General features: G+C 42.9%; 2 protein-coding genes across 4 annotated transcripts in view; one reads left to right on the forward strand and one right to left on the reverse strand.

Annotated features, from left to right (window-relative positions):
- Positions 1-12649, forward strand: part of LOC135714629 (small subunit processome component 20 homolog) — a 136914-nt gene that overhangs the window by 7504 nt on the left and 116761 nt on the right. The gene's annotated exons all lie outside the window — the stretch shown is intronic.
- LOC135714635 (uncharacterized) lies at positions 1029-11023 on the reverse strand. The gene is made up of 4 exons (XM_065238016.1): positions 10550-11023; positions 8964-10321; positions 4932-8685; positions 1029-4876 (listed from the first exon to the last, which is right to left on the reverse strand). Exons 1-3 carry the CDS (start codon positions 11021-11023, stop codon positions 5262-5264), a joined length of 5256 nt encoding a protein of 1751 aa, XP_065094088.1. The 3' UTR covers positions 1029-4876; positions 4932-5261.

The following is a 12649-nucleotide window of genomic DNA, read 5'->3' on the forward strand; positions in this document are numbered from 1 at the left end:
CATCGACAAAAACAAGTTTTGGAATCTCGTTAAATGATGCTGTAATGGTTGGGCCTACTGTACAAAGTGATCTGGTGAAGATAATTATGCGCTTTTGTGGCCATCAAGTGGTACTGACAGCCGATGTTCCAAAAATGTACCGTCAAGTCGGTATGCATCCAGATGACTGCAAGTACCATAAGATTGTGTGGTGTGATGAAAACGGTGAATGGAAGGTGTTCGAGCTCCAAACAGTAACGTACGGTGTGACAAGTTCACCGTACCACGCGACAAAGGCATTGATTCAACTGGTTGCAGACGAAGGTACACAGTTTCCACTGGCCGCACAAGTTATCGAAAAGGACAGTTATGTGGACGATTTTCTAACCGGTGAACAATTGGTCGAAACGGTGATCGATACATACAAAAAACTATCAGCATTATTGGCTCGAGGAGGGTTCGGCGTTCACAAATTCTGTTCGATTAGTGCAGAGGTCCAGGTGCAATTCCAGAGGATCTGCAAGAAAAGCAAGTCAGTTTCGAAGAATCTGGGATTAATAATACAATCAAGACACTTGGATTGGATTGTATGACATTCCCCCGAAAGCCATTCACCAGAACGGACTATTCCCAATAAAACCATTCCCCAGAATACACCATTCCACAGAATGTACCATTCTCCAGAAAAGTATGCCATGTATTAGATTGACTATTTTTGTTTATTATAGTCACTCCTGGAATCTTCTTTCGCGTATTTAAAAAGAATAGAAAAACTTCTTAATGGATAAAGGCGTTTTCCTTTTTTTTTTTGAAAATATAAGAAAAGGAAATAATTAATTCTTTGGATAAACGATAAAGATGGGAATATTCCCTTTTTTTAATATCTAAAAAAAGAAAACATGATTAATTCGTTAAATATATGATAAAGAAGGGAATATTCCCTTCTTTGAAAATATAACAAAAGGAAATAATTAATTCTTTGGATATACAATAAAGAAGGGAATATTCCCTTCTTTGAATATATAGAAGAGAACATCAGTAATTCGTTAAATATATGATAAAGAAGGAAATATTCCCTTCTTAGAAAATATAAGAAAAGGAAATAATTAATTCTTTAGAAAAACGATAAAGAAGAGAATATTCCTTTCTTTGAATATATAAAAGAGAAAATAATTAATTCTTTGGATGTATGATAAAGAAGGGAATATTCCCTTCTTTGAAAATATAACAAAAGGAAATAATTAATTCTTTGGATATACGATAAAGAAGGGAATATTCCCACCGACAAACCGACATGACACATAAACTTAACACTTGATCAAGAATCCATAACGGTCGATTCAAATGTGCAGCGATCCCATCTGTCATAAACATGGAAATGAACTAACTCATAAATTTTGTACGCGTGTTCGTGGCTAGGATACATACTTTTCGCAAACACGGCGGCAGATGTCAGTTTTGTGCTTTGATCAGAAATTTTTTTCTAATTTGTATGATCATTAATGTCGGTTTGTCGGTGATATTCCCTTCTTTGAATATATAAAAGAAAACATCATTAATTCGCTAAACATATGATAAAGGAGGGAATATTCCCTTTTTTGAAAATATAAGAAAAGGAGATAATTAATTCTATGGATAAACGATAAAGAAGGGAATATTCTCACCGACAAACCGACATGAAAGTTAAACTTAATTCTTGATCGAGAATCCATAACGGCCGATTCAAATGTGAAGCGATCCCATCTGTCAAAACCATAGAAATGTTTTATCTAGATAAAAATAATTTGTCCGAAATAGATTGACAAATCCAAGTTTCAATCGGCCGCCATGGCGCTGCAATCGCAGCGGTGATAAGTCCGAAATAATGTGTCAAACTGAATACATTTTTGAAATTTCAACCAAAAAACTATTATTTTGTATTTATTCTAGTGAGTTTCTGTGGGAGTCAAAACATGATCCGAGCAAAAAAGTAGTACTCGTAATAATGGTATATAATTCTGAATTTTATCGTGCTTTGTTTCGTAAATATCTTCCAAATAAACAAACATCATCCAGATCACCCGATTCGTCCACCGACTAAATCTATTGCCACTTAAAAATTAATTTCAGTCGGCGTATTAATCAGCAGATTAAATCGTTTTTCGTCTGGTGCTACACCGAGCAATCGGCCTATTTAATAGTTTTTCGTCGATTGATTTAGTCGGTCAACTTTGTCTGTTGTTTAATCGGCAGATGATTTCAAACCTTAACATGTTTTCAGTAATTTATAAGTCTTGAAGTAGCTTTTTATTTAAGAACAATGCATTATAAAATAGTTTTATGCATTTTGTACAAGATTCATCCATGCTGACAAGAAATTTTCATGAAATTACATTGAAATTAAATAATTTTGCAAACAATCAATGAAATTTTCAAGGGCTGTCACAGACTTATCACCGTCGGTTAGTGCTTATTCCTGCCACCAGGCGCGCATGAGTTTAAGTTGGATTTCTCAATTAATTATATGATTTGAGTAGAAGATCCGATAGATGTCGCCCCTTCAGTGGTAGGAAAATCATTTTTGCAGTATGGAGAATACCAGAAAATCCACGATTTGTGACTAAAAATGCTTTCACAGAAGAAAACAAATAAACGAGTGTTTACCTTATCACCATAGTAATGTACTCGTGCAATTTTTGTGCATCTAAAACTGCCCATAAAGACGATTATGAATAAAAACTGAAAATTTTCATGCATTTTCAAATGGTTTCCTACCATTCCCATACATTCGAAAGTGACTGGCCCTCTGGATGTGGATGATGTCAAAAACAACAAAACATGATTAATTAGATTCGAACCAACTCATAAATTTTGTACGCGTGTTCGTGGCTAGAACCTTTGTGCTTTGAGCAGAAATTTCTTTGTAATTTGTATTATCATTTATGTCGGTTTGTCGGTGATATTCCCTTCTTTGTATATATAAAAGAGAAAATAATTAATTCTTTGGATGTATGATAAAGAAGGGAATATTCCCTTCTTTTATTATATAAGGAAAATATATAATCAATAGCTTTTCTCAAGGGATTGGGGGTAGTGCCATTTGGGATAATAACGAGTAGAATTATGTTATAAATTTGTAATCGGTAGTTCAATGTTCCATGCACCGATTTTTTAATCCATCACGAGAAATTCTTCAACTCAGGTCGAACAATTCTTCGATAAGGTTTAACAGTTTCCGACTGGTTGAATTGGATTGCATAATAGACCCTTTTACTTATTAAATGATGAACGAAGAGCTTGAAAACTTGAAGGTTGCCATTTTATAAAGAGCTAAAAAATGGTTTGGAATTGATAAATACATAGTTCCATAAAAGTAAACATAGTGTATTATCAATAGTAAAAAAAAGAAAAGTGAAAATTACTAATTTCATCATCTTTTCTGGGGAATGGTACATTCTGGGGATTTATTTTTTCTGGGTAATGGTTCATTCTGTGGATTTGTTCTCTGAGAAATGGTGCATTCTGGGGAATGGCTTTCAGGGGAATGTCATACAATTCTTGGATTGATCTGGAATCCTTCGGAAGATTATTTCATTTTCCACGTCGAGCCGTTGATTGATGGGAAGATTTCTTCTACGAAGCGTGAGGTGTTGTCGGATATCGGTCGGCTTTTCAATCCATTGGGATTCCTGGAACCAGTCATCACCTGTGCGAAAATTATCACGCAAGATTAATGGCGTCTTGGACTAGACTGGGATGAGCAGCTTCCTGACGAATTGTTGCATCAATAGCAGCATTTTCGAGAAGAGCTAACGGTAATCAATCAAAAACAAAAGCAACGTTGTGTAGTTCTCAGTAATGCGACATGGATTAAATTACATGGATTTTCTAGGCGGGCATATGGAGCTGTGGTTTACATCCGAAGCATAATAGCAGAAGGCGGTTGCGGTGCTGGAACTAACTCCAGATTACACTTGGAATTATATCAGATCGGAAGAAAATCCTGCAGATGCCATCTCGAGAGGTGAATTGCCAATAGACATTGTGAACAAAAAATCGTGGAGGAATGGCCAATCTATGCAGTGAAAGCAGGCGTTTAAAGCAGATGAGCCAGAAGAATTGGAGGAATCAGTCCTACCTGACATCAGGCCAGAAAGGGTGTTGGTGGCTGTGAGAAGTGAACCGCCAATGCAATTCAACAAAGTGAGTGATTACAGGAAGCTTTTAAGGGCTGGGCCTACGTGATGAGGTTTATTGACCTGAAGAAGGAAAAAATATGTGTTTAGTGTTACCAAGAGTGTTACGGCAGAAGAAATGGTGAAGGCCGAAAAGGTTATTGCGAAGACTACAAATCAAGAAGACTGGCAAATCAGGAGACAGTAACGGCAACGCCTCTTCTGAGCAAAAGTGGAACCTGTGTATGATAGAGTGCATTCATACACATAGGTAGAAATAAATAGCTGTCAATAATTGGGTTTTGTTGATTGTCGTAAATAGTAAAACGTTTTTTTCTTTGCTTTATGCTGACAACGATTAAAATTGCAGCTGAAATTGAACAGAAGCGTAAGTAAATTTGTTTTTTTTAAATTAAAACTATGACAATGATGCCATTCGGTGGGACCTTTCTTGATCATTAATTTCCTACCATTTGAATGTCACTGGCTAATATGACATTGTTGTTATCATTCTCTGGAAGGGGTCGGTCGATTCCAAGAATTGTTAAAGCATACAGAGAATCACTATCCGGTGGTTTCATGTTCTGACAACATCTAAAATGGAAATATATTCTTTATTTTTAGGAAGAAGTCCAAAGTTTACAAAGCATATGTGGTTGTTTTTGTATGCATTGTTGCGACAGATTTTCTCGGAGTTCTTCCAGCAAAAAACAACTCAGAGTTGAGTGTATATTAGCTTAAAGCTAGAATGCATTTATTATATTAAGAAAGCTTTAGAAACAATTTGTGTAATCTTACTCACAATTCAGTCTCCGTTTTATGTGTTTAATATATGTCACAACAGTTCGTGAAATTCTAATTATTATCCTGTAATTAGTTTTATGTTTAGTAATTTAATGTAGGTATAAATTCAAATAAATCACCTTATTATTTTAACTAATTCTTCCGCTTTGCTTCACAAATATTAACTTTCCTATCACTGTATCATATATGTACGATAAGATTTGTTTACATTCTTTTATCTCATATCTCTTATCAGTCCTTATTGTTCTCCCTCTCTCTAATCTGTCCATCATCACGTTTGACGGCTTGGGTTCACAGATCAACCGTTTGGTATAATGTGGCGCGTTAGCTACCACTACTGGTAACCGATACAAGGGGTTGTTGCGGCGAACATCCTCCCCCGCGTGTCGCCATAGCTTCGGGTTTGGCGTCACCAGAATTCTCCACGTCCAGCACAGCCAGTTTCGCTGCAGGTCTCTTCAGAATCCCTCTTGACGTCAGTACTTCTGCCCGGCGAACCACTCCATCCTTGCCTGGGATCACCTGAACTACTCGTCCTCTCATCCAACGGTTTCTTACGTTCTCGTCTGCCACGAATACTAGTTCGCCTTCTTTGATTGGTCTTACATCCCGAAACCACTTTGTTCGCCGAGTGATGGTTGGCAGGTACTCCACTATCCAGCGACGCCAAAAGTTATCTAGCGTATGTTGCACCATATTCCAGCTATTTCGCAAGGCCATTCCATCGTCCGTCGGGGTTTTCTCAGGCTCACGAACTCCGTTGGAGCTTAACATCAAAAAATGATTTGGGGTCAAGGATTCGTGATCAGCCGTTTCCAAGGGAATGTAGGTGAGCGGTCGCGAGTTAACCATACTCTCCGCTTCTGCTAACACGGTTGCTAGTGATTCCTCATCCAACTTCCGGACTGCCGGAATCGATCCTAGAGCAGATTTTACGGCCCGAACCATCCTTTCCCAGCAACCACCCATGTGAGGGGCAGAAGGTGGGTTAAAACGCCACTGAGTTTCCGTATTTGTGAACGTGCTGCTCAGTTCGATGTTGATCTTCTTGACTTCGTCCACCAGATCCCGATTCGCTCCGACGAAGTTAGTTCCGTTGTCGGAGTAGATTTCTTGGGGAGAGCCACGCCGCGCAATGAACCTTCTTATCACCTTTTTACAGGAATCTGTGGATAGACTGGCGACAACCTCGAGATGAATAGCCCGAACGGTGAGACATGTAAACAGGCAAACCCATCGCTTCACTGCACTTCGTCCAATCCTGATTAAATATGGGCCGAAAATGTCCACTCCCACGTAGGTGAAAGGGCGTACGAATGGTTCTAATCGTACCGAAGGTAGCGGTCCCATTTTTGGCATGACAGGCGTCGCTTTGTACACGTGGCACAACATGCAACGTTTCTTGATTAGTCGCAGCTGAACCCTCAATTTCGGAACATGGAACTTTTGGCGCACCTCGTTGACTACCGTTTCACCATTTGCGTGTCCATATTTGCGATGGTAATAGTCCAACAACAAATCCGTTATGCGATGGTTTCTGGGTAGAATTATAGGAAACTTCGCATCGTAAGACAATATCTGCGCTGCTGCAGCACGACTTCCCACTCGCAGAACCCCGTATTCATCGGCGAATGGTGTCAGTTTCATAATAGCGCTTGATGGATCCAATTGCTTTCCCAACGCACGTTGGTCACCTCGTCTTTGCTTCAAAATAGTAATTTCCTCAGCAAACGCTTCGGATTGTGCTGTCTGCCACAAGATTCCTTCCGCCATCTGCAGTTCTTCACTAGTCATTCCAACCGTGTCAGCTAACTCAGTACTCGGGGTACGCAGGTTGTTGATGAAATGGTACATGTACGCCATACAATGCAGCAATCGTTCAAACTTCGAAAACCTCTCTGCGTCCACCACCGGTTGTACGACGAGATGACTGCAAACGACCGCCGCTCGAAGTTCTTTGTCGCTTTCATCCATATTCCCTTCTTCGTTGGGATCCATCGACCATCCTGCCTCCTGTGCATACAGAAATTCTGGTCCCTGGAACCATCGGCTGTCTACGTTGCAAGAAGGGCCTTTCCCCCACTTGGTTGCTTCGTCTGCTACGTTGACCTTGGTTGAAATCCATCTCCACTCATCGACGCTCGATAAACTGAGTATTTCGTCGACTCTGAAGGCCACGAATTGGCGATACCTACGCACATCGGATTTTATCCATGAACAAACTGTCGAAGAGTCGCTCCAAAAGAAAGTTTTATGGATTTTCAGCGTGTGATTACGGTCTATTGTTCTCCGCAAGCGAGCTCCCAGCAAAGCTGTCATCAATTCTAATCGCGGTATCGAAAGTCCTCTAAGGGGTGCAACTTTGGTTTTCGATGAAACTAGTGCGACCCTGATATGCCCTTTGTCAACTATGCGGAAGTATCCTACAGCCGCGAAAGCTTGAGCGCTGGCATCAACGAATATGTGTAGCTCCAGGGATTTGAAGCTATCAGCATCGTATTCAAGAAAATAGCAACGTGGAATGCGTAATCCATCCATCTCCTTGAGTACCACAAGCCATTCCATCCAGCGCTTCACGATCACTTCCGGAACCTTGCCATCCCATTCAGTGTCTGTCCGCCAAACGTCCTGAATCAGGATCTTTCCGTGTACTACGAACGAAGCCACTAAACCCAACGGATCATACATACTCACGACGACTCGTAGCATTTCTCTCTTCGTGGGAATTGCAGGAGCTTCCACCAAGGTTCGAATTCTTTCGCAAAACTGTAGTGAGAATGCGAAAACATCTTCCTCTTGCAACCAGACCATCCCTAGCACTCGCTCGTATCCAACCTCCTTATCCGGTAGCATGATTTTTGATGGTTCCCTGTTAGGTTCTCCTAACTTCTCCAACACGCTTTTGTCACTCGACATCCAATTGCGGATATGAAATCCCGCGCGCCTGTGCACCTCGATTACTTCCTTGGCTACCTCGTACGCTTCTTCCGCTGTATTGAAACTGTCTACGTAGTCGTCCACATAGTGCCGCTTTGTAACGGCTGCTGCTCCTCTCGGTAGTTCCCATTCTTGGTCCGATGCGTTCAGGTTCTTTATGTACTGGGAGTGCGCAGGAGAGCAGGCCGCTCCGAATATTGCCACGTCCGAAACCATGATGCTCATTGGTAGCTCGGGTGAATCTCTGTAAGGAAACAACAAAGCGCTGCGGTCCTGTTCACGGATCAGCATTTGCAGGAACATCTCTTTGACGTCGGTTGACACTGCAACTTGGCGTTCCCGGTACGGGAACATTACGGAAAATAACGGGGTTAGGAGATCCGGACCTATCAAAAGCATTGAGTTTAGCGATATGCCTTCAACCTTCGATGCAGCATCCCAGATAACTCTGACTTTCCCAGGCTTCTTCTCATTCAAAACTACTCCGATAGGAAGGAACCAGGTTCGACGTAGATCAAACCCTTCCAGTTCCTGCATGGTCGCTTCATGTATGTAACTTTTGGATTTGAAATCTGCTATTTGACGACAGACGCTGTCGTATAGATTCGGATTCCGAGCTAAGCGCTTTTCAAGGCACTTAAAACGACGCTCCGCCATTGGTCTGCTGTCCGGAAACTCAATGTAGTCGTACTTCCAAAGCAAACCAGTCTCGTACTTCCCAGTACTGGTACGGCGCGTGGTTTCTTCCAGGATCTTATATGCCCTCTGCTCTTCTACCCCTTTCACAGCAGGAACAACTGCTACCCCTAGGCTCTCGACATAAAAAAAAAATGCCGGACGTAATCGTGGAGATCTACATCCGATGGTCCTGCACATATGTGTAGTTGTCTATGTAGTATACCTGTTTTTGGCTTCCCCAAGCTTCCACATACTGCCCAGCCAATTCTAGTTTTGGTCCCGATCAGCTCATTCAGCTTTCCCTCTCGGAGTTTCAGAGTGGCTAGCAGATGGGAATTACTAAGCCCTATCAGTATTCCTGGTACAGCGGATTCGAAGTTCTTCACCGGAAGTTTCCTTAGGTGAGCGAACCTTGATGAGAGTTCCTCGAAGTCCAACGTTTGTTGAGGAAGTCCTAAGTTGTCCACCGTATACACATCCGATACCTTGAACCGTTTGTTTCCGCCAGCTTCTGATATCTCCATGTTCACAACCTCCGATCCAGAAATCTTCTTGTTAACGCCTCCTGTCCATTGAAGATACAACGATTCCACTCTGCCTTCGGCACCCAATTCCTCTGCGATCGACCGTTCCACGAGCGTCACTGAGGATCCGTCATCTAGAAAAGCATATGTGTTGACCTGACCTCTTTGACCGAATAAGGTAACAGGAAGGATCCGAAAAAGGGTTGATGAGGTAATCTGACGATGTACTGTAACCACCGCACTCGTAGATGCTTCGTCCGATTTCGATTCAACCGGTGGCTCGAAGTGCAGTAAACGGTGGTGCCGCTTCGGGCATTCGTTGATCCCGCAAACTTCACCCTTACACGGCCAACGTGCATGCGATGTGAGACAACGTGCGCAAAGTTTGTTTGCCTTTACCGACTTCCAACGACCGTCCAAATCGAGTCTTTTGAAAGCTGCACAATTTCCAATCTGATGGCCGTCAACCTTGCACACCGGACAGAATTTGCTGCGTGTACTTGAATACTTCGGCTGTTGCGTTTCTTCTGCCGCTTTCTCCCAATTTCTCGTTCTGGTTGGCTCTTCGCGATGCTTCGATTGCTCCGTTTCCGTTGCCATGTGCGCGTTTATGAACGACTTCTCCTTGGGTTTGCTTCGCTCTTCCCTTCCAGCTTTCGGCGGAATGCTGACAAGCTGGGTTACGCCACTAGCTGCCGATGACACTTTCGCCATGTAACCGCTGAACACATTCAAGTCAACTACCGGAACCTGCTCCTGATAGAGCGCCCAACTGAATTTCGCTGTTGCTGGTAGTTTGTCGACCAGTTCTTGTAGTAGGATGGGGTTTGACAAATGCCTTTCCAATCCGACTGCTTTCAAGTGGCCGCATAGATTTTGCACCACTAGTCCGAAACTCACCAGTGTCTCCAATCGATCCGTCCGTGGAGCTGGAGTTGCCCTCACCTTAGCGATCATATTGTTGACGATCTGTTCCGGACGACCATACAGTTGCTGAAGTGTCGACAAAATTTGAGGCACCGTTGACGGGTGCAGCAAAAAGCTGCTGACTGCATCTTTGGCGGAACTTCTAAGGCTACGCTGCAGCCGCAGAAGGTTTTCTGCGTTGGAGTAGCCGCAAATCTCCGACGAATGCTGGTAGCTGCTTATAAAAAGCGGCCAATCTACAGGATCACCAGAGAAGATTGGCAACTCCTTAGTGACCACTTGCCTGGCTGCCAATTGTTGAGACGATGGTCCAAATGTCTGATTCGGTACAAAACGTTGATTCGGAATCCACTGTGGATGAACTTGCGGAAACCCAGGGTCCCCAAAGTTTTCCTGTCGACTACTTGGAAAACCTTCGTTAACAAAGGGCGAAGGAGGTGGTGGAAAAGGAGGAGTATGATGCCGACTGTTCCCTGAATTATCTACCCTAGGCCTTCCAGAACTTATGTTTGGGTTAGCTAATTCTGGACTATTGTTGCCACTTACCGACGATTGACCTTCGTTACGTGTTTGAACGACATCTTCCAACTGCTGAACTTCGTCACGTAACGCCCAGTAGTCCTTTTCCGCTTTACTTCGCAGACGAATCGCTTCTTGCTCCCGTTGACAAGTGACTACTAGTTGGGACTGCAACTGTTGTTCCGTAGCCCGCAGACGCTGGATCTCACTCTCTAGCTCTGCATTCTGCCTCTGAATTGTTGCTTGTTCCCGATTCCGATGTTCGAGTTGAATCCGCAAATCCTCTTCCGATTGACGAATCCGTTGCAGTTCTTCGACGTGTTGGTTTTCCAGGTATTTGATGGTGTCCTGAAGCGCTGATAGCTGACGACCGCGACTTTCGAGCTGAGTACGCAGACCTTCTTCCGATCCCTGCATCCGCTTCGTTTCCTCGTCGTACTGTGCTTGCAAAACCTTCAACCGGTTAACCAGCTCCAACTCTCGCTTACGTCTTGTTTCCATCTCCAACTCGTACTTCGTCTTCAGTTCTTGGATATACTCCACACTTCGTAGCAACTCGACAGCATGCTGGTTTCGAAGTTTCCCGGTTTCGGAGCTCCATTTTTCGTATGATGGTATGTCAATACGTTTCACTTTCGGGACAGCGCCGGTCTTCGAAGTAGTCGCTATACTGTCCTTTTATTCGAGAAGATCGATGAAGGGCTTCAGATCGACGAATGGCATATCGGTTCGATCTTTTCTATCAAGCTTCACCACGGCCAATCCAAGAGCGCCTTCGATAGAATCCTCCGAATCCTCGCCAATCGTGACACTTCCTTCAGTTCTTGGGATTGATTCCACCTCTAATCCCTCGCCAAACGTTTTAGGAACAGCAGATTCCGAAACCTTATTCGGTGTCAATGAACAGTGCACTCCCTGCGCTACGCCGGATGCCTTTTGACGTTGATTGTCATCTACAGATGTTGGCACAGGCGTCTGACTAACGACGACCTTACCGGAACTCTCGGCTGCCTTGTTCTGCTTCACCCAATCTTCCGTCCTTCGCGCACTCCTCTGGCTACTTCGCAAACTGCGTACACTTTTTGCATCTTCTTCGTCTTGCCGGTTTAGCAATTCGTGTTTCTGAGCAATAAACTGCTTGCCACGCTCGAGCTTTTCTCGAAGTTCCTTCATGTTCAACGCTCTCTCCATGTTGATCTTCTCCTGGCTCAGCTCATCCATTAACCTGCGCTCTTCTTCCAGACGATTCAACTCACGACTTGTTCTAGCCCTGCGAGTGCTATAAGTGCTCAAAATTCCACTGGCAATACTCAGTGCTGGGTCAGGAATACGAGGAACGCAGGTCGTGCAAGAGAAACTAGCCGTACGTACCGTAGCAGTGTTGACGTTGGCACACGAAAAATGGTACCACCTGTTACAGTTCTGGCACTCAACCATAAACCGCTCAGCGTCATTTGACCGCTCACATCCACCGCATTCACGGTTCTCACCTCCACCGTTGTCCACAATCGATGCCAAGAACGAATCTTCCGAAGAACGATTCGACACCTTATCGTCTTCTTCGGTCTGGAGGTTAGCATTTACCTGCTCAATGGCCCTCCTCGTTCGCAACCGTGTTTGCCGAACATTCGACGGGAAATCCATCTCACTTCGGATGAATTCTTTAAGAATCTGTTGCGACAGATTTTCTCGGAGTTCTTCCAGCAAAAAACAACTCAGAGTTGTGTGTATATTAGCTTAAAGCTAGAATGCATTTATTATATTAAGAAAGCTTTAGAAACAATTTGTGTAATCTTACTCACAATTCAGTCTCCGTTTTATGTGTTTAATATATGTCACAACAGTTCGTGAAATTCTAATTATTATCCTGTAATTAGTTTTATGTTTAGTAATTTAATGTAGGTATAAATTCAAATAAATCACCTTATTATTTTAACTAATTCTTCCGCTTTGCTTCACAAATATTAACTTTCCTATCACTGTATCATATATGTACGATAAGATTTGTTTACATTCTTTTATCTCATATCTCTTATCAGTCCTTATTGTTCTCCCTCTCTCTAATCTGTCCATCATCACGTTTGACGGCTTGGGTTCACAGATCAACCGTTTGGTATAATGTGGCGC

The sequence above is a fragment of the Ochlerotatus camptorhynchus genome, unplaced genomic scaffold (genome assembly GCF_037179485.1).
Source record: "Ochlerotatus camptorhynchus isolate MF236.1 unplaced genomic scaffold, CSIRO-AGI_Acam_v1.1 ptg000682l, whole genome shotgun sequence".
Classification (NCBI taxonomy): Eukaryota; Metazoa; Arthropoda; class Insecta; order Diptera; family Culicidae; genus Ochlerotatus; species Ochlerotatus camptorhynchus.

Excerpts from the sequence above, each read along its gene's own strand:
- LOC135714635 (XM_065238016.1), bottom strand. The coding sequence starts at position 11,023 with ATGGAAACAAGACGTAAGCGAGAGTTGGAGCTGGTTAACCGGTTGAAG. Across the intron at positions 10,322-10,549 it reads GTAACGAAGGTCAATCGTCG|ACATTTGGACCATCGTCTCA; the intron begins GTAAGTGGCAAC and ends GTACCGAATCAG. Across the intron at positions 8,686-8,963 it reads TTCGAGGAACTCTCATCAAG|CCTAGGGGTAGCAGTTGTTC; the intron begins GTTCGCTCACCT and ends TTATGTCGAGAG.